The 21,651-nt window shown below is 52.7% G+C and overlaps 1 protein-coding gene and 1 long non-coding RNA gene across 3 annotated transcripts in view; both read left to right on the forward strand.

Annotated features, from left to right (window-relative positions):
• Dok2 (docking protein 2) overlaps positions 1-7,987 on the forward strand; it is a 9,991-nt gene extending 2,004 nt beyond the window's left edge. The window contains exons 1-5 of one of the 2 annotated variants that reach the window (XM_015499526.2): positions 2,931-3,873; positions 4,880-5,161; positions 5,392-5,479; positions 6,281-6,465; positions 6,911-7,987. In XM_015499526.2, the coding sequence (XP_015355012.1) occupies positions 3,802-3,873; positions 4,880-5,161; positions 5,392-5,479; positions 6,281-6,465; positions 6,911-7,504 (1,221 nt within the window). In that variant the 5' untranslated portion in view covers positions 2,931-3,801 and the 3' untranslated portion in view covers positions 7,505-7,987. Of the gene's footprint in view, positions 1-2,930; positions 3,874-4,879; positions 5,162-5,391; positions 5,480-6,280; positions 6,466-6,910 lie in introns of those variants that run through there. The other variant, XM_015499527.2, reaches the window with a different exon arrangement.
• Positions 7,988-14,547: 6,560 nt separating this feature from the next.
• On the forward strand, positions 14,548-20,757 carry LOC125616393. Its single transcript, XR_007347029.1, has 2 exons — positions 14,548-14,601; positions 14,915-20,757. It is a non-coding gene; the product is annotated as an uncharacterized LOC125616393 (long non-coding RNA).
• The last annotated feature ends 894 nt before the right edge of the window (positions 20,758-21,651 follow it).

The following is a 21,651-nucleotide window of genomic DNA, read 5'->3' on the forward strand; positions in this document are numbered from 1 at the left end:
CCCCCCCCCTTAAGCACTATGAGTGTAAAGAAGCAGGGATGGCCTTGAGTTACACTAAGGTGGTATATTCTTGAATTCTTATTTCAGTGATCATCTTTGGATTCCCTCCTTGACTGATTGGGGAGAGGTTACAGCTTCCTGGCTCAGATTTGTGTCTTTCCCCTAATGCTCCCCACCCATACAGTTATTTTTCTCTTTCTCTTCCCTTTATCAGGATGGTACCACCATCCATCAGCCAATTGCTCAAAATAAGCACCCAGGAGTTATCTTAGTTTCTTTCTCATTAGTACCCTATATCCAAATACATCTGCAATTCTTGCTGAGTCTTTACCTAATTTATGCCCCAGTCTGGCCACTTCTCTATCTCTACTGCTAATACCCTGGTCCTAGCCACCATTTCTCTTAGCTCAGATATTAGATTTATAACTAGATTTTGTACTTTCTGTCTTCCTCCTTGATAATTCATTTTTTATACAGCTGCAGAATTAAAATTATAACAGATAATTTACACCATTACTTACAGTCCCTCAGTGGCTTCCCATTGAATTTAGAATCCAAATCCTTGCTGTGGCTCAAGAAGCCACATGATATGAATTCACCTCTTCAGTGTCTGTGCTTGCTCATAATACTCTGATCATTCTGGCCTTCTTACAGTTGCAATTCTGTTCTATTATAGTCCTTTACTCAGAAAATTTCAAGAACTGGGTGCTTTTAGTACACCATTTCCCCCTTATCTACAGGGGATACATTTCAAGATCCCCAATGGGTGCCTGAAACTGCAGATAGTACCAAACCCTATGAATGCTATATCTTTCCTATATACATCTATTCTAAAGTCATTTACAAAGTAGGCACATTAAGTGATTACCAACAATAGGTGATATAGAGCAATATAAGTTACTTAAGTTACTTAATAAGTTACTTAATAAGTAACTTAATACTTAAGTTACTTAATTGTTTGTTTTTGGAATTTTCTATTTAATATTTTTGGACTGTGATTTTTGAAATTATAGATAAGGAAGGACCTCTGTGATAGGACAAATAACGTACTTAATGGAGAAAGGATAGTCTAGGAATGAAACTTGGAGACTGGTATTGTCCTCCTCCTCCCCTCAGCCAGGATCCACTGGGCATGGGGGAGGCAGGGATGAGATCTTTCAGAATCTCTGCTCACTTATTTCTTTGTCCAGTCCTTCGTCCTTTCCAGGCCCCTGTCATCTCTCTTGCTTACTTTATACCTGTGCTCCTGTTGTATGCCCAGAGCTGCCTCTTACGTAGTTGCTCCCACCTGTAACATCATTTGAGGTTACTAACCCCCAAGCTTGTACAAATAGTCAGATATAGTTTCTCCTGTTCCTTCCTCTGTTGCCCCCAAAGGAAAGTTTACAAACTTCTTTGTGTTAAATATTTGGTTGCTAATCTCTGTAGGATAGTAACAAAAAGTTGCAAAGTTCTTGGAGCTCTTGTCTCTCTTCACTGCAGCTGAGAAAAACCATTGTGAAGGAAAGGGTCTCAGTGGCCTATAATTGAGGGGTGCCTCTACTATAGACCCTCCCTTTCCAGTGAAAGCAGAAGCCAGGTGCCACCCCAAACACACCAAAGATACTTGGGTTTCATCTGAAACTTAAATTCCAGTAGCTTCATACTTTCCAAAGCTTCCAAGTACACTCTTTAACCAGCCAATATATCAATATAGACCCCTGGGATCCTTTGATCTGTGATACTTTTTCTTCCCTTCAGTGGTGCCTGGGGTACTAAACGTTGTCTAATTCTTTTCACCTCTTCAGTTCCTGGGAGGGGAGGTGTCAGCCCCTGTTCACAGGTTGCCCCCAGAGGCTAGGCAGAAGCTACTGGGGTAAGTGCGTAGGTGAAGTTGAACTTGACAGACGACAGGTGTGTTGCTCTTAGTACAGTCCTGTTACTTTCTTCAGAGTGAGGCTGGAGAAGGAGGATTTCTCCAGCTTCCACGGGCCTGGGATGGGATGGGATGGGGGTGTCTGGATTACCTGGGGCTGAGGCCTCCAGGTTTAAACAGTTTCCAAGGAATCTGATTAACTTGGGCGCCCCCCTGTGGTTCTGAGTGGAATGTGTCCCACTTACCTCTGGGGAAGGAGAGCAGTGTGGTGGGAGGAACATCCTCTGCAGCCTTGCTGCCTTATGGCCTGGCCCACCCACCAGGAGTGTCAACATCTCGGAACTGACTTCAGACTTGCCTTATCACCCTTTGCACTTTTAGCAAGATTTGCACACTAAAGTCTGAAGGGCATTCTCTGGCAGTCCCTAAAATATGACCCTAAATCCTCTTACCCCACTAACTTCAAGGCAGGGCTGACTCTCCTTAGGGATTCTAGAGACACAATAGGCCACATCCTAAATGTGTACTCCTAGCCACTTCCAAGTGTATGCTTTATCCAGGACAACATTAATGGTTCTCCTTTGGGCTTTAGATCAACCTTTCAAACCCTGGGCTGAGGGCAGGGAGATGGAGTGGCCCAGCCCCCAGAGCCAGCCCATGCACCTCTGTAAGCTGTTTTGATCCCCTGGCATGTACAACAGAAGGCCTGAGTTATGCACCGCTCTCCTCACTAGGGCACCTGAACCCTTGTGGTAGAGGAAATGGATGCAGTTATATAAGCACCTTTATGGGATTGACCCCACGAGCATTTGTCTAATTCACAGTTTTCCCCAACAGTTTTGCACTGTGCCTCCATCCAGATTGCTTCTTCAAGCCATCTGGTTCTAAGGTGAATTTCTTGTGGAGCCATGCATCTTTCCCCAAAGCCATGTATCTTCTTTCATGGAGTCTGGATTCCACTTTGGGGCCTGGTAAAACAGGGCATTAGAGATGTGTAGCCCTGGGCTTGACTTCCTCCCCCAACCCCCAGCCCCAGCCTTAGCTGAGTTCATGCTTGCCCTGCCTTTGTCAAGGGACACTGGCTGGCTGGTTAAAGAGTGTACTTGGAAGCTTTGGAAAGTATGAAGCTACTGGAATTTAAGTTTCAGATGAAACCCAAGTATCTTTCTAATGCTCTCTAGGGCTAGCAAGAAGGTGAAATCTAGTGGTTGAGATGTATCTGGGGAATAAGTCCCTTCTCCAGAGGGGAAGTTGATGTTTCTAGTATCTTCACAGGGGGATGTGTGGTGTTGTTGGCAGCAGGGAATGCTCCCATGTAGAGGAACAGGTGCATCTGTGTGTTTATAAAAGTGTTGTCCGACTAGGGTGCAGTTTGGGGCAGTCAAGTCTTTGTGTGGAATGCACTGTGTGATTCAGCTATTACTGAGTCGAGAGCCCTTGGGTTCTGGTTTGGTGGCCTTGAAGGAGTCCCTCAGACCTTTCCAAGTCTGTTTCCTCCCTTTTCGATTAGGAAGTTGTGATGGTTGATTCCTCAGGTCTCTTCCTGCTCAGTCATGCTCAGCACCCAGCCTGAGCCCGGGGTTTTCTGCTCCTGTTTTTACTGTGATTTTCTTTCTGGGTCTCTATTCCTGCCGGTCAGCCACTCCCCATGCTAGTTTCCTTACCTGACTTGTTGCTCACTGAGGAGCTGAAATTTAGCTTTTTGGAAATTGTGTGTTACTCACTGGAAATGCAGGAAGCTTGAGCATGAAACTCTCTCATCAGAAGAAAAAAAAAAAAAAGAAGAAAACCACATACGGAGCAAGAAACCGCAGGGCCTATCAGCTTGTCGTCATCGCGCAGACCAGAATAGTGCAGAAAGCTCTAGGCAGAGAGGAAATGAACTTGAGAGAAGGGGGAACACAGGCCAAGAAGAGCGAGGAGCGAGGGCGGGAGCCCGTGCGGCGATGGTCAGGATGGAAGAGGTGGCGGTAAAGCAGGGCTTCCTGCACCTCCAGCAGCAGCAGACTTTTGGCAAGGTGGGCACCAGGCTGGGCCAGGGCGAGGCAGAGTAGGAGCTGCTAGAAATTCCTGGGGTGGGGGGAGTTCAGTGTCTCCAAACTCCTGTGGAACCTCGCTGTCCACCAGGACAGATGACAGCTCCGCCCCAGGAGGGTTCCTTTCTCACCTGACTTGTCTTCCAAACCAGGCCTCAAATCAGTCCCCAAACTGTGCTCTTTGCTGAGGGTTATAGGGTTGGGGGTGGGGAGGAAGGAGGGTGATGACTTAATCTCTCTCGTTCTGTTGACTTCTTGTGGGGACAACTTGTGGGGGACAATTGAGGATGACAGTGGAGCTTCCTTCCCCCTTTTTGACCCAGGTGGGGTGTGTGTGGCTAGCATTAAGCTTGGGCTGGGACCTCTGGGACCTGGGGCTCCAGTTTGTTCAATGCCCTCCTTCTCCCTGGCCTCCTGAATGAGGAAGTCCTCTTTCCTCACTGACCCCCACCCAGGCACTTCTCTCTCTCATGGCTGGTCACCCTGTCAAGTGGTGAGGCAGAAAGGTTCAGGAGGGAGGAGGGATGTTCCTGAGCCAGGCCCTTCCTCAGGACTTCCCACAGGATGAGGACGCTGTGGTCTGGGCCCTCACTGCCCGCCCTCCTACTCTGTCCAGACTCGGGCTCTTCTTCCTTCCATCAGCCCCTGCAGGGTTGGCCTGCCACCTGCCTTCCTGCAGTCTGCAGCCATGGGGCTCATTCCCATGCTCCTGGATGCCCTCGGCCATCCCTGCTCACCACCTTGCAGGCCTAAAAGTCTTGGTCGCTGGAGGCTGATCTGCAGCGTTCTATCCCGTGGGCCCTTTTGCCTTCTGTGCTTCCTCTGATCTCTTGGGAATGTTCCCTCTCCCTGTCTCCGCATTGCTGCTGCAGTCCCTCTCGCCCGCATTGCTGCTGCAGTCCCTCTCGCGTGGTCCCTCTTCCCCCTTTGATCACCGCCTCTCCTTCTCCAACTCCTTTGGTTCTCCGCCTCCCACACCTGGGTTCAGAAGTGGCGCCGGTTTGGAGCTGTGCTGTATGGAGAGTCAGGCTGCGCTCTGGCACGGCTAGAGCTCCAGGAGGGCCCAGAGAAGCCTCGTCGGGGAGAGGCCAGCCGGAGGGTCATCCGCCTCAGTGACTGCCTGCGGGTGGCTGAGGCAGGCGGGGAGGCCAGCAGCCCTCGGGACACCAGTGCCTTCATTCTGGAGACCAAGGAGCGTCTGTACCTGCTGGCAGCCCCTACCGCTGAGCGTGGTGACTGGATGCAGGCCATCTGTCTCTTGGCCTTCCCCGTGAGTCATCTGGGGGTGCAGAAAGGGCTACAAGCATAGGGGAGCATTAGATACTTCCTGTGGGAAGGTGGTAGAAGCGCCAAGGTCAGAATGCTGGGGCACTTCCTTAAGGGTGGATCCCAATCCAGAGGGTGGACAGGGCTAGCAGGCTGGGCATGCCCTGAAAGAAAGCCTGGGCCAAAGAGGGCCTTGGGATGGTGTTGGTTGTAAGACCTGAAACTTCTCCCCAGGGGCGGAGGAAGGAGCCCTCAGGGCTGGAGGGGAAGAGTGGCAGGCCCTGCATGGAGGAGAATGAACTGTACGGCAGCTCGACCTCAGGTGAGGGGTGGGCTGCAGGGTGGGCTCCCGGGGCGTGGTTGGGAGGAGGTGTAGCCGATGGCGGCCAACTCTTCCTGCCTGTGGTTGCCCTGCACCCAGCTGGCCCCCTTATCATGCTGACTTCCGGTGTGGCCTGAGGTGGGGGGAGCCCGGGGCGGCTCACCACAGCTTGCCTGGCCCCTGATGGTGGGAAAGGGCAAGCTGGAGGCCCAGGTCAGGATACTTGCTGGGACCTTAGCAATTGTCTGAAAAAAAGAATGGCTTTGTCTCAGGCTGGGCTGTGCAAGGCGTCCTGGGACCGGGAGCTCCTTGGTGACCAGGCAGTCCTGCTCTGCTCACTGTCTCTGTGCCCAGGGTCTGGGGTGGAGTGAGCTGGTGGACACTGAGGGAGCTGGTGGGCTGCCTTCCATCTAAGCTCTGCCTGTGGGAAGCACATGGGAGGGTGTGTTCCTGCTTCACCAGCAGCTGTGACAGCACAGATTTGGGGGGCTGCTGGTTCAGGGTGAGAGATGGTGGAGAAGCCCAGGCTGTGGCTCTGGCAACAGTGGCAGGAAGGATGTGGGCCCAAGGTTGGGTGAGGTCTGAGGGCATGAGGCCTTCTGTGGTAGGGAGTGGAGGGACCTGGTATTTGTATGGGGGGGGGGTCCCCTGGCACACAGCAGCCAGCTTTCAAGATCGGGGCTGGGATCACAAGCACGTGGATGATAGTTTTTAGAGACCTCCGGCACATCCCCTTAGACCCGGGCAGCGTGGGCTGCCAGCTGTTTCCCTTAGCTGCCTTCTTTCTCCTCCCTTCTTCAGGGGTCTCCCTCAAGGAATTTGCTGTTACCGTGAGACCCACAGAAGCCAGTGAGCGGTGCCGGCTCCGAGGACCTTACACGCTTCGGTTGGGGGTGAGTGCTCTGGAGCTGTGGAGTGGCCCTGATCCAGGCACCCAGCTGTACGACTGGCCCTACAGGTTCCTGCGACGCTTTGGGCGGGACAAGGTGAGTGAGGGACTGCACTGGGGCAGGTTGAGAGGATGAGCCAGGAAAGAAGGAAGGTGATCAGAGGCGCATTAGTGCAAGGGAATATGTAGAAGGGAAGAGGAAGGCAGGCAGCAAGGTCCACAGGAGAGAATCAGCAGAGGTGGCTGAGGAGGGAAGCCATGGGGAGGGACCAGGCGAGGGGAGAGAGGGGGCGGCAGGTGAGGGAGTGGAGTGGCTCCTGGGTCTCCAGGAGGACTGCAGCCCAGTTGCGTGCTCAGTGGAGGCAGAGGGTGGGAGAGAGGATGGGGGGCGTTTTGCTTATGAGGAAGAAACTGAGGGAAGAGGAGCAAGGAGCTCAGGGAGAGGGCTCTGGCCGTTCCTGGCGGATGGAAGCTGGGGGCACAGGGTCTTATTGGGGTGGGGGGAGTCCAGGAAAGCAACAGTGCCTTTTTCCTGGCTGCAGACGACCTTTTCCTTTGAGGCGGGCCGGCGCTGTGTCTCTGGAGAGGGCAACTTTGAGTTTGAAACACGGCAAGGCAACGAGATCTTCTTGGCCCTGGAAGAGGCCATTGCTGCCCAGAAGGATGCTGCCCCTCCTGGGCCCCCACCCCCACCAGCCACAGTGTCCACAGTGCCCACTGTGCTGCCCCGGCCAGAGAGCCCCTACTCCCGGCCCCACGACTCACTGCCACCACCTTCACCCAGCACGCTGGTGCCGGCCGCGCGCTCTGAGGGGGAATATGCTCTGCCCTTTGATGCAGTAGCCCGCAACCTGGGGAAGAGCTTCAGGGCCATGCTGGCAGGCCCTCCCCTGCTCCTGGCTGACCCTCTGTACGAGGAGCCCTCAGCCCCTCCACCTGACCACATATATGATGAGCCTGAGGGCATGGCCTCCCTGTCTCTGTATGACAGTCCGCAGGAGCCCCAGGGTGAGGGGTGGAGAAGGAAGGCCACCGTGGAAAGGGGCCCCAGCATCCTGCAGCAGGACTTGTCTGTCTCTGGCTGGCCACAGGAAACTGAGTATGACAATGTTGTGCTGAAGAAAAGCCCAAAGTGATGTGGATGCCAAGATGGGGCCATCTCGAAGTACATGGGGGGTTGTGGCTGGAGACTGTGGAGGAGGAAGCCTGTCTCCCCTTCCAGCTTGGCCACTGCGTGGAGCATCTCTGTGGGCTCCGTCTGCAGACCCAGGCCTGGCCTGCCCTGTTTGGCCTGAGGGATTCTCCCTCCTAGGGCGCACTGAGTCACCAGGCCTGAGCAGGCAGAGTGCCCTGGAGAGACCCACCCTCCTCCCACTCCTTTCCACTTCCTCTTTTCTTTCTTTGACCCTAAAGGGAACCTGGGGGCATTTAGGGCAGAGGAGAAAAGGATATCCACAGTCTCCTGGACTCCCCTCACCCCATGGTTCCTTGGCTTGTGCTGGCCTCCTGCTTGCTGAGGTCCCTCCCTGGGACAGCCTTAGCTCCAGGCATCCAGGAGGATGGCTGCAGCTTTCTGCAGGTTTCAGATTTCTCCGTGGCATTAAAATGTTTTTGAACTACTTCTGTTATGACCTGAGTGCTGTGGGGGTGGGTTGAATACTCCAACTGACCACCACTGGACACCTTTTTGTCCAGCTGCAAGGACCTCCCTAGGCCAAGACTGGGCCCCAACCATCTGTAGAATCAGAGGCCCGTGGAGTCAGGGTGTCCTCAGGAAGACCTTTGTCTTAGTCCGTTTTCTGTTGCTGTGAATGAACACCACAGACTGGGTTATTTATAAACAATAGAGGTTTATTGGGTTTAAGGGTCTAGAGACCAGGGAGTCCAGGAACATGGTGCTGGCATCTGCTTGGTATCTGTCATGGACCATCCTGCATCTCAACATGGCAGAGACATCACATGGCAAGACAGAGCCAGCATGCCAGAGAGAGCTCAACAAAGCCACTCCCTGGACACCCCACTAATCTGTGTATGGCTGACTCCAGTCTATGAGGGCTCTGCCGCATGACCCATCACCTCCCAAAGATCTCACCTCCAGACACTATTAATATAAGAATTTGGGGATTAAATTTCCAGTACATGAAATTTGAACCACACCAGTGTTCCCACACGTCTGCTCTTTGCCAGGATAGGGTCACTACAGGAAAAATGGTGGGAGATGCATTGGGGGGGGGGGGTTGATAAAAAGCCAAACTGTAAGAAAGGAAAGGATTGGAATTTATTGAGCCTCTCACACAGTAGAAATGGGGCTCAATGGCTGCGTGGTGCTGGGCAGTTCCTTCCCTCCCCTGGGACTTGCCCTCTTGGCAACAAGAGGGACTTGCTCACGTGGGAGCTGAGAGTCCTTCCAGTTCTAATTCTCCCTTGGGGCCTGAGTCCTCCTTGCACTCTGTTTTACCACAGTCTCTGTCCTTGTGGTCTCATCAAAACCTGCTTTCATGAGAAGGGATATTTATATCTTTCTGATATCAGTGCTGTGAGTCAATTATGGTCACTGTGTGTGTCACTGTGGACTGCCCTGACCTCAAGCTGTGCATAGCCCAGAAGGGCAGAGGAGGCAGAAATGTCTGTCCTGAGAGGGAACATGAGTGCCACAAGAGGTGAAACACGGCCCTGGGCTTCAGAGGAGATTACTATTTGTTGGGGGACCAAGAAAGGCTTCATTCTTATCAAAGGTGTTTAAAGTGAACCCTTCAGGTGGGAAGGAGTTTGGTGGAGTTTAAGTGGGGTATGGGGAGAGCATTCTGGATGCAAATAAGAACACGGTTGAGACTGCACAGGGAGGTAAGAAGTTCTGTACTTAAGAGGGAGGATACAGCGATGTGCACAACATCCCTGACTTGCCTTGGTTCGACTTAGGATTTTTGATTTCATGATGGTGTGAAACCAATATCATTCTGTAGAGACCCTGCTTTGAATTTGGATCTTTTCCCCAGCTAGCCATATGTGGTATGATCACCTCTCTCAAGATTGGGCAGCAGCAGCGAGCCCCAGCTCTTAACTCCACCTAGTAGTTAAAGTATATTATTATTTTTCCCCCATATTTTTTATTGATGCAGTATAATTAAACATATGGATTTTGTTGTTACGTATTTGTATGCACACACGATGCAATATAACAATATAATTTGGCCAGTATGAGTCCTCAGCACTTCCCCCCTCCCTTCTCACCTCCCACCTTCTTGTCCCTTTCCTCTACTGAGCTCCTTTGGATTTTCAGAGATCCACCCCCACCTTTCTTTTCCTTTTTCCTCTCCAGCTTCTGCATACAAGAAATATATATGACCCCTTAAGTTAGTTTAGGTATATTAAATTCATTTTTGACTTATGACAGTTTCAACTTACGATAGTTTCAACTTATGATACATGGGCTTATCAGAATGGAACCCAATAACCCCAGCATAGGTGGAGGAATGCCTGTGGGTGGGAAGGCAGATTCTGACCAGGTTGCAGAGAGGTTTTTTTTACCTAATTAGAGAGGAAGGAAGAATGAATTAAGGCTTTTGAGCAGAGAGTCCCACTGGAGCTTTAGGACAATACCCTCAACAACCCCTTGGAAGGTGAACTTGGGGTTGGAGGGGGCAGGTTATGGGCTGAACAGAAGAGGGAAACTCAGAAAAGACTGATTTAAAAAGTGTCACAGAGATACCTCCTGTAGCTGTTGTCCTGTTGGATGTGGACCACAGGGAAGGCAGATTTTAAGGGAGACTCAGGCCTTGAGAACAAGGCTCCCAAGGAGCCGAGTTAAGATGACTGGCCTGGAGAGAGGCTCTGGAACTGAGGAGGGAAGTGAATGACAGGCACATGAGTTGACATCAGCCCCTCAGGAGCATTGCCACACATGGAGACAAAACTTCCTGAAGGAATTTGAGAGAGGGATGGGCAGGCTGGAAATAGTGGGTGGGGACCTTCCTGCTCATTTTGCCTGTGACCAAGGTCTGCATTCAATCCCAGCCTTAGGATTCCTGGAGGCAGGAAGGCCCAATGCTCCTGAGGACCCTAGTCTCTGCCCTCTGTGGGTAGGGCTGGCAGTTAGGGGTCTTGAGCAATGGAAGGCATCTTTCTAATTTCCTCTGTGGCCATCCCAGCCAGGCCCAGCAGGGGGCAGTGTTAGCCTGTGGAAAAGGCCACAGGGGGCTTAGCTGTGTTGGGCTTGGTTGGGGTCTAGGACCTGAAGGAAGGACGCTGCTACCAGAAAGGTTTGGGAGCAGCTGGAGGAATCTGCCTTTCGGAGCTTGTCCCCGCAGACTCACAGTCTTCAGGAGTGTGGACCAGGAGGTGGGGGTCCTAAGCTGAATACTGCTCTTGGCCCTTCTCACTTTTGAGATCCAGAGCCTTCTGGGTCCTTCCACCCTGAGGCTGGCATGGCCTGACAAGGGGAAGTGGCAGAAGGCTCAGAAAGGTGGGGCAAGGCTGACAGGGCAGGGAAGTGGAGCCTAGGGGGAAGTTGGGGGGATACCGAAAGTCTTTGAGACAGTTATTGAGGAAACACTGAGCAGACCCTCAGGGCCCCTCTTGGAAAACATGATCCAGTGGATGGGCCACCTGCAGAGAACTGCTGGTGCCACTTCAGCCAGCTTCAACCTTGCCATCGTCACCCACGGCCTGCCCATCATTCCTGCAGTCAAAAAGTGCCGTGGAGCACCCGCCGTGGTCCAGCTCACTGGGAGCTGGGGTGTGGGTAGCTCCACAGGCCTGCCTGCCCTGTGGACACACACTGCAGGGCCCACAGCACAGATGACCACTGAACTCGTCCACAAAGGGGTCCTTAGATGCATGGGGCTTGTTGCTCCTTCAAGGGAAGAGCAACAAGGGGCCAGCAAGGGACAATTCATGGGTAAGGAAACCAACCAGCCTTGAAGGTACCAGGCAAAGGAAGATCAGGTGGGAGTTCTGCCCAGAAAGTGTCTCTTGGCTCCAGGATTGGCTGCCTGGCAGCTGTTGATACCACAAGAGACTAAGCTGTAACCAGGACACTTATAAACTGGTTTTATTTGCTAATTACACTCACGTGTTGCTTAACAATGGGGACATATTCTGAGAAACTGATCACTAAGCATTTTATCATGTGATGTCATACCTAGATGGAATGGCCTACCACATTTCTTAGCTGTATGGCATATATATGCATAAAGATCAATATGGCATAGCCTATTGCTCCTAGATAACCAACCTGTACAGCATGTTACTATACTGAATACTGTAGGGAGTTGTAACACAACAGTATTTGTGTATCTCAATGTATATAAACACAGAAAAGGAACAGTAAGAGGACCAGGCGATGGGTATTTTTCAACTCTGCTGTATCTTATGGGGTTTGTGTGCAGCCTGTTGTTGCAGAGACCTGGTTGTGCATTGTATGACTCTATGATGCAGAGGTGGTGTCAGGGTAGGAATAGCATCGTGACAGGCCCCCAGCCCAGAGATGTGTACACAGATTCATAGACTATTGGTGTGCGCACACAGCATACTTTATCATTCTTCTTGTTTCTTTGCTTCTCTACCTCTCTTGCCTCCCTTTGTATTTTTTCAGAGTGTGTGTGCTGTATGTGTGTGTGTGTGTGTGTGTGTGTGTGTGTGTGGCCTGTGGTGGTCATTAGCCTGCTCCCATGCTTGTGGTGGGGGTGGCCAGCCCCCTGGTGAGCTCCCACCATGGCCCTCAGCATATATGAAGGCCCAGATTGCTTGGGCCTCTCTGTTCACACAGGCTCCTCCCTGATGGCTCTACTCAAGCTGTTGCTGCCACTACCTTTCAGCTGTGATGCTAACCAGCCTCCTGCCTCCTGCCTCCTGGGTGCTGATTCAATTAGCCAAGGTGCCCACCTCCTGCAAGCGCCATTTATAAAATCAACCAGGCCAGCTGGAGACCTCAGACAGGGCGGGGCTGGGAAGCAAAAGGAGGGGTCAGTAGCTGGGAGGAGGAGGTAGAGGAATGAGGGGACCTGGTAGGGGGTGTCTGATCCGATTAGGCATGAGGCTGGCTTCCCCCTGGCAGGTGGCTGTACATCACCGCCTGACTCTGGCCCTCATGGAGCGGAGCCCATCAATCTCTGGGCTCTGGCCAGGCTGCTCTCTTCCTTGCCTCCTCCCGACCCAGGAACCCTCTTCGTGACACTAGCTTCTGCATCTCTGGGCTAGAGGTGGCTGATGGGGGCAAAATAGGTGTGGAGGGGAGACCATCACGTTCTGACAGATTTGTGGGGGTGCCAAAGTCCCAAGGCTGGGGCAACTGATTCCAAGATCTGCACCCAGGTGCGGTCAGCCTTGTGTATCCAGGGGTCTGGTCGGAGGGCTGTGGGGTGTAGGTGATCCTAACCCTAACCCTAACCCTCTGATGAGGCATGCCCTGGGGGAGCATTTTTGAGTCTGCACAACTTGTGTTTGCAAACTGCTTTGGGCAGCTCAGTGTCGTGGGTTGTGCACACAGGCTTAGCCTGACTCCCTGGGTTCAAACTGGATGCCTGGGTGCAGGCATCTGTTTCTGCATGTGGAACATTGAGATGATAATCACATGCTCCTTGGAGCCTTGTGGTGAAGATGAAAGGAATGAATGAATGCAAAGCTCCTAGAATGGTGCCCGGCACACACAGAGCTCTTCTCAACTGCTCCTCCAGATGGGTGGGGCAAGTCATCTCTATGTTATCAACAAGACCATGGCAGCCAGGAGAAGCCAAGTCCTACCTTACCTTTGCAGGGTGGACTTGGGCTCTGTGGAGGGGGGAAGGCTTGGGAAGGAGAGGTGGGATTCTGATAGGAAGAAAGGCAGAAGAGAGTTCAAAGAGAGAAAACATCAGTGGCTTTTGCTTTCAGCTGGATGGGGGCTCCACGCTGGAGAGAAGTTCACCCCTGCTCAGAGCTGTGCTCCTGTGGTTTGTTGTGCCCAGTCATGGGAAAGCTGGGAAAGGAAGATGCTTAGCAAATTAGACGACCTTTGGCTTGAGGCCAGGCTGGAGGGCGGGTGGCCACCGGCAGAGCTCCTCCTCCATCCATCTGCTGCAGGCCCTCTCACCTGCACATCAGGGACAAGAAAGCAGCCCCTTGCTGGGCAGGAGCACCCTGCAGGCTGGAGACAGGAGCGCAGAGCCCTGGGACCAGGCTCTGCAGCTGCGCCAACAGAGGAACTCGGGGACTATTAAGAGTTTTGAGAGGAGGAAGCTGGGAAGGGGTTAGCAGAGAGGAACTCAGAGAACGTTCTGAGGGAGGTTTACCATCTCCCTCACTAGACGGCAACTGTCCAAATGACAGGAGTCATTCTCCACCAAATTCATTGTTAAGTCCTTCAACACTTCACAGGAAGTCTGGCATGATTTCTTGGTTGAAAGAATAAGCAAAACCTACGTGGGGGTGGGGGTGCACAGATGCTTTTCAATGTGCGTGATTTGTGGTGCCCTGGAGGTTGACCTACCTGGAAATTTCTCCCCATCCTTGCCAAGAATGCTGCTGAATGCATCTGAGCTCCTCCACATCTTTCCCGGAAGGACTTTTTTTGGGGGTGCTAGAGATTGAACCCAGAATTGCTGGTTACTCTACCACTGAGTGACAACCTCAGTCGCCAGCCTCTTTTAAAAAGCAAGGGCTCTGGGAGGAAGCATTGCTAGGGGGTCTAACCCCTCAGAGCAAACGAGTTTCCCCGGGAGGCCCAGGAGAAGCTAAAGGTGATAATAGGGCCTGTTGGTGCTGAGCCTCTGGTGTACCCTAAAATCGGCAGGCAGGCCTGCAGATGGAGGGTGCACTGTCAGGCCCAGGGCACAGGCACATTTCCTTCCCTTGATGCCACCTCTCTTCCGGAGCCCCTCTCCTTCCATCACCCCAAAATCCTGCCCAGGCCAGGGTCCTCTGGAGGCCTGCAAGCTGAGAAAACCCTTACTATTGAATTTGAGGAGCAGGAGGTCTGAGCAAGAAGAGGTCTTAGCAAGCTTCCCACTTTCCATGAAAGGAACTGAGGCCAAGTTAATATTTAAATCCCTCTTAGATGTATTTAAATTTTATGAGAATTTGAGGATTGAACACAGAGGCAATTTGCCCCTGAGCTACATCCCCAGCCCTTTTTATTTTTTGTTTTGAGACAGGGTCTTGCTAAGTTGCTGAGGCTGGCCTTGAACTTGAGATCCTCCTGCCTCGGCCTCCAGAGTTGCTAGGTTTACAGGATTACACCACCACACCTGATGGAGAGGTAATTTTTGACCTTCTCTGTGGATAGGGGAGGGGCAAGAGGGAAGGAGACTCTGGATTCCCCCACTCTACCCCTGCAAGGGCCAGTCTCTGTACAAGGATTTCTTCCCTTCTCCAATGCCACTGTTGCAAGTCCCTGAGCAAATGCCCAAGGGTGTGTGGGAGAGGCTGGGGTTAATTAAGGGCATCTGAGATGGACGCTGTTCATTTCCTGCTGGTCACCTCCCGAGCCGTCCTGGAAGCCAGGCTTTGTGGACCTATTCCCTTTCGGTTTCCCTCTGATGATTACTCCCCCATGTTGTCCTTGACCTTAGCCCCTGAGGAGCAGCTCTGCTGGCAGTCATCTTGATACCAGGGTGCAGCAGCCGGCTCCTGGCTCCGATTCACTTGGTCCATGATTACATTCGTGACAAAGCAGGCTGGGCTGAGGAAGAGGAGACGGAAGGCCTGGGAGGCCTCCAGGATGTGACTAGGAAGGTGGGGGCACACGAATGATGGACCTGACACAGTGACTGGAGGAGTGACCAGAGGATCCAGGGCGTGGGGTCATCAGGGGAGGCTCTGGAGAGCTGCCTGGGTAAGAGGACTCTACCAGGTCTCCGTGCAAGGAGGGACCTCAGAGGCTGCTAGTGAGGAGCAGGGTGGTTCCTGAAGCCAGCTTTCAGGGCCACCAAGTGAGTGGGGACGTTGGATTGTCTGAAGCCAGGGTTACACCCAAGAAGCAGTGACAAAAATGCTGGTGTTGTCAAGGACCCTTGGCTGCGGGGAGTGGGGACCTGTCTGGCTCAGGCCCAGAGGTGCTGCAGGGAGGGGCTGTGGGCCAGTCAGGGTGGACCGAGGCTGGCCTCTGGGGATAGAGTACTCAGCAGGCTGTCGCGGGCCAAAGTCTGACAGGAGGGAGCTGAGCCCTGCAGGAAGTGGGTGCCTGCATTCAGAGCTAGACCTTCAGGATCCAGGGCCTTGGGGCTGCTCAGGCCAAGTGACCCAGCCCAGCCCCCCATGCCAGCCCCAACCCAGGCAGACATCGGGCCACTTCCTGTGGGGCATTCGGAACCGCAGCCCTCACCAGACCCTCCTGCAGCCAACCTGTACCTGACCTGTGGCTAACCAGGCGCAGGGTCCTGTGGCCCAGCAGAGAGAAAAAGAGGAAAAGAAAAAAAAAAAAAAAAAAAAGGATCCCTTTGAGTCTCCCCTGGAGGCTGGAGAGACCAGAAGCCCTGGAGAGGGCGCTGAGCTCGGGGACTGTTGCTTGCTAGACGCGCCTTATTCTTACGAAACTAGGAGCTCTAAGCCCTGCTCTGTCACAAGTGACCACAGGTTATCAAGCAGGTCTGTTCCCATCTCGGGGGCCTTGTCCTGCCATCTGCAAAAGGACAGGGTGGGATGGAGGACCTTCCAAGTTCCCCTCGACCCCACAGGCCTGTGTCTTGGGGCAATCTTAGGGCTGCAAAGCAGCAGAAAAGACTCTGTCAAGAGGGAGTGAGGAAAATATGGTTTTGGGTTTTAACTTAACCCTATAGTGGGGCCCACTGCTAGGATTTGGGGTAAAGTACTCATCCTAAAGGAAGGAGAGGACATTTACAGGATCTCTGTGCATGGCTGTGCAGGTTGAGCAGTGAACAACTCTACTAGGCACTGAAGGCAGTGAGGGCTCGGGAAAGCATGGCAAGCCTCACCCAGGAATAAAGAGCAAGTTGCCAGGGAGAGGGGATGCTTTGAGGACTATGTAGTGTCTACGGCCCACCTTGTACAGCTGCACAGGCTGTGTACCGCACAAGTCCGGTGTGCACCTTTAGACTAAAGTGGAGCCGTATGTGGGTATCTAAGACCCATCTCTGAGTGTCCCTCTTTCACTTAGATGTTAAGGCCTTTGGGCACTTGCTAACCTTAGAGTGTTCCTCTAGCTGAGGTTGAGACAGAAAAAGGACAATTTCCTTGCTTTGCTACAGGATGCCAAGCACTGTCTGGGAGCAGGAGTTTGTGGTGCTCAGTGGACCTGGAAGCGCAGAAGTGTCATCTTGGTGGAGGTAGCACCAGTGACAGAAGATGGTTAGCCCTTGGGGACAGCCACAAACACTGGGAGGCACTTTTCACAGATTAGGGTTCTTCACTCAGGGTCCCCGTGAGTGGCTATAAAATCCAGTGTCACACTCCCTTGGAAGTGAGCCTTAGAGCTGCCCTGTAGTCCAGCTGCCTCCTCTCCCTCCCGTGGCCCTGGCTGGAATGTCTGCTCCGTGTGCAGATCTTCCCGCTCCCAACCTCGCCCTGCTCCTTCCAGGGTTCCTCTCAGCCACTGGCCTGCTCCTCTGTTCCTTTCACAAAGGAAGTCATCAGCCCAGAGAGGGTGACAGAAGCTTCTGTTTCCGGATGTCACAGTTAGCTGCAGAGCCTCTTTGTCACACCACACCCCAGAGGCTCAGGGCAAGGGGCATCTGGGTGTGGTGACCATGGCTGGGACACAGGGGTTCCTGGGGGCAGGGCACCCACTTCCTCCTCCTTCCTCTCGAGGCCGAGGTGTAGTCTGTATTCTGACGGAGGAACAAGTTTGGGAAGACTGGACAACTCGCCACAGCCATCCCCTGCTCATAAGGGGCCAAGTTGGGCTTGGCTAAGCCCTTCCCAGGGCACCAGGCGGCTGCCCAGCAGGGTGTCTGTGAGTGGGATTTGAGATGTCCGAGGGGCAGCAAGCAGTGCCGACTGAACGAGAACTCACCCCGGGGCTCTGCCCCTGACAGCTGTGTCACCTTGGGCAAGTTACTGCACTTCTCTGAGCCTCAGTTTTCTCCTCTGTCAGCGAGAGTCAGCAACATCTGTTGACCTCATGAGGTTTCTGTGCAGCTTAAACAAGTCCAGTGGAGATTGTTTACTTCTGTTCCAGCTCAAGTCATTATCATCCTCCCAAGTGCCCCACGGAAAGCAAGTGCCGACATTTTTCTTATCTCGGGGTCTTCTGAGCTTCCACAAGTCACCAGACTAAGGACAACCAGGATGGGACACAGGAGGGACCCCTGGAGGGAATGGGGTATAGAGAACTTAGATTGTCCTGGTTGTGACTCAACAAGCTTCCTCTGGTGCTCACCAGAGGCTATGCTAACAGCAAGACCAGGGTAAAGGACCAGGGCAGAGGGAGGCATCCATCAAGGGCAGCACAGGGCACCACCAGGCAGGACCCAGCTCTTTAAGAGGCCATGACTTCCTGCTGATCCAGGCAGGTGGACAGATGATGGACAGGCTGAGGAGGAGGAGGAGGTTGGAGTAAGAGGCAGGAGGGACTGGAGAACTGACCAAGGCAGAATCTTCAGCAGCTCAATGGAAACCATCTGGAGGGAGGGGCTGCCCTCGGGGGCGGGGAGAGTCCTGGCTCCTGGGCCTGCTGTGCACTCCCTGCCTCCATAGGAGACACGGCTGGAGCCCTCTCCCTGGCTCCAAGACAGCCCAGGAGCCTTCCCTGCCAGACCTACCCCCAGGAGAGGCTCTGCCTGAGCCCTGAGGGTGTGGGTGGGTGCTATCTGACTTAGCGTGCTGGTGATTCAAGGGTCCCCCTGATAACACAGGGGTCAGGAGGGGGTCCTCCCACTGCAGGGTCTGCCGGTGGCCAGATTCTGACTGTCTCCAGGCTTGTCATCGCTAACATCTGTGGGCACCCTTGGGTGACTGCTGGGCGTGGGGCTACATCCTGCTACCTCACCAGCTCCTTCTCTAGGAGGTCTGGATCAGAGACTGTCCCCACACGGGGTAGGGTTGGGTTAGCAGGATGGAGCCTGCCCCTGGTGCAAAAGCTCGGACATACTCACAGAGGGGATCTGCCCCAGTAAAGGGACTCTCTGAAGGACTCCCTCTGTCTACAGGGGTCCTCCATTCGGGACCTGGCCAGATTATTAGGGCTATGGGGTAGGAGACAGTGACCTGGGGCAGGGAAGTTCCTCTGCCTGGATGGTCCATTGAAGGACTCACGAGTCACCTTTACTCTGTAGAATCTCCTGCTCTGGCCCTTGCTGTGGGGTCTAATGCCAAGTGCCAGTGTGCCCACTCTTCTGGCCCTAAGGGTCCTGGTCTAGTGACGCTGACCCACCAGGCCTCTGAGAGTGAGGACCACACCACCCTGACCTGGCTGGGAACCCTGTTCTCCAGAGCTGTGCTTCCCAGCACTCCAACTGCAAGCCTGGCGTAAACATCTGACTTTTTTTTGACGAAGATCAAATAAGTTCTTATGTGTCGGGGCCAGGCTGGGAGAGGGGAGGGAGATGTGAGCCGTCAGCATCAGCTAGCTCTTCCTCAGGGTTCGGGGAGAGCTGAGCGAGGCTTCCGAGGGTTGGGGCTGGAGGCTGCGTGACTTGGGGGCCTGACTCCTATCTGCTTTGAGGAATTCTGAGTGGGGAAGCAGGGAGACCCCAAAAGACCTTCCCCAAATAATTCATCCATGATGGCTTCCCTCCATCCTGGCTCATGAAAGGTTTCATCATTCCTGAAAGCTGCCCTTGTAAAATGCAAATACCTCTATAAAGTGGTCATGACTTGAGTTTACTATCAGCCAGCACCTCAATTATGATCACGGTAATAGGAAATAAGTGACAGTCAGAAATTTGATCTGTACAGAGGTTGTGTGCGTGTGCGTGTGTGTGTGTGTGTGTGTATGTGTGTGTGTTTGGGGGGGGTAAGTGGGTGGGAGGTGTATTTATTTCATTTATTCCACAAATATCCATCAAGCACTAATGAAATGCCAAATCATGCTCTTGGTCCTCGGGACAGAGTGTGAACAGTGGAAGGGAACCTTTGCCCTCGTGGACTTTGCTTTCTTTGTGGGGAAGAGGCTGATAACCAAAATGTAAATCAAATGGGAGGTGTGTCCAGCCTCGGGTTCTGCCTGGAGGAGGAGCCAGCTTCCAGAAGGACCAGCCTCTTTCTCTGAAATCTCCAGGAAGAGGTGAGGCCAGGAGGCTCCTCCAGCCAGGGAAGTGGACAGAGGAGAAGACAGCATGCCCTGCCCCCAGGAGTCAAGTGGGGAATTTGTGGGTCACCCAGGAGGGGTGTGTTAGTGCTGAGGGGACGACAGACACAGCACAGGGGGGTGGGAGCCCAGAGAAAGAGGGCCCAACTCCATTGGCACTGAGGAAGTTTTCTGGGGTGCTGTGAGAGCAGTACCCTTATACTGTAGAAAGAGAAAATGATACTCCAGGCCCAGAGACTGAGTTGGGTCATTCAGAGTGTTCCTGAGTGCTTCGAGTAAAGGAAGGGCTCAGAGCTGCGGGGATGTCCCCCGTGGAGAAGGAGGGGAAGGGGCACAGTGGGCTCCCACTGCAGGGCAGGGTGGCCCAGGAGGGGGTTTCACAGGGAGAACCCAGTAGAAGGGAAGCCTAAAGCATCTGGTCCTTTCTCCACAGATCCATAATCAGGCCTAGAGGGCGAAGAGAATCGCCTAAGACCCCACAGTCACAGGCAGAGTGGGGACCAGAGAGCGTGCTGGCCCTGGAGCTGTGGTAACTGGACGAGAGTCGCCATCATCCGGAGCATTGCCCTGATGCTCTCCATGTTAACTCATCCATCTTCACAGAACCCCGTGAGGAGGGTGCCATGCTGTCCCCTGAGGAACCCTCGGGGACACGTAACAGTTCATTTATTCTAGGGTACTGGTCACTGTGTGGGGAGCAAGGATTGGAACTCCACAGTTTGTTCTAGGGACTGCACTCTTCTCCCTGGAGATGACATGGAACATAGGGGTCAACCCATGTCCTGGCTGACTAAGAGAGGGTGAGGCCAGTGGCCCCTGTCCAAGCATGGCCCTGGCAGGGTGAGCTCGTCTCAATTTCCCAGCCCCCCATGCTCCCCCAAAGTCTTGTCACTTCCTAGTGACCCCATCGATTATGATTTTTTGCAGACCCTCAAGCAGGGATGAATTCCGGTGAACAGCCGGCTCCGGGTGTGGGATGCTGTCATTTGCTGATTGCTGTAGCATGAATATTCCCACAACGGCCAGTTTCCAGCTTTCAGCTGGATCCCAATCAGCTCGCAAAACCGCACAATCTCACAAGGGACTCTCGATCTGTGCAGACTCCAGTCACCAGCACAGCCCCTCTTCCCTCCCAGCTCTGCCTGAACCCCCCTTCTCCCTACCCTCCTCACTTACCACCTCTGATTAAACTAGGTTCTCATAAACGGGTATGATTTGAAAGTTCCCATCTTGGGAGGTTTATTTCCTCTACTCAAAAAGAAATAATAATGAAAGATTCATGGAGTGCTTCCCACTATCATCATTTCCTAGAAGGGGCCTTCCTTCGTGATTTAGTTCAAATCTTGGTTCTACAGATAGGGAAAGTCTGCCCAGAGGCGCACAGCCAGGAACTCACTGAGCCCAGCCAGAAACCAGGGCTCTGGACTCTGGGTTCCTGGCTTGCTCTTCTGCCACATCTCAGCATGCTCCTAGATTCCTGGGGGGTGATTCAAAGGCAGATAAAACTTTCACTGTTCAATTGGGAAGATAAGATGAAAACATACAGCAATCCGAAAACAATTCAAGATGGCGTTTTGGCTCTTCCACACCAGCCTACAGCTTTGAGCCAGACTCGTAAATGCTTCGAGTCTAAGCTTTATCATTTTAAAATGCAGATATTATGAACACTTTCCTCATGTATCTCACGGGGTATGGTGAAGACCAAAGGAGATAATGGGTAGCAAAGTATGTCTAAGATAAGGGAATACAGTGGCCCTTAAATATATACAACAATGTTCAACCTCATTCAGAATAAGGGAAATGAAAATTAAAATTACACTGTGATAAACAATTTTTTCACCTATCAGATTGGCATCAGCCCAGAAAGTTGAAAATACACTCTAATAGTGATGTTGTAAGGAAATAAGCATTCTCGTCTTTCTCCTGGGAAGACAAATGTGTGTAACCTCTATGGAGGGTAATTTGGCAATATCTATCAACATTTTAAACACACAATCTTCTGACCTAGAAATTCCACGTCTGGGAATTCAGCCTATAAATATATTTGCATAAGTGCCAAGGATCTGTTTACGGCTCTTTGTTGCATGATGTTTGTGAAGGAAA

The sequence above is a fragment of the Marmota marmota genome, unplaced genomic scaffold (genome assembly GCF_001458135.2).
Source record: "Marmota marmota marmota unplaced genomic scaffold, marMar, whole genome shotgun sequence".
Lineage (NCBI taxonomy): Eukaryota > Metazoa > Chordata > Mammalia > Rodentia > Sciuridae > Marmota > Marmota marmota.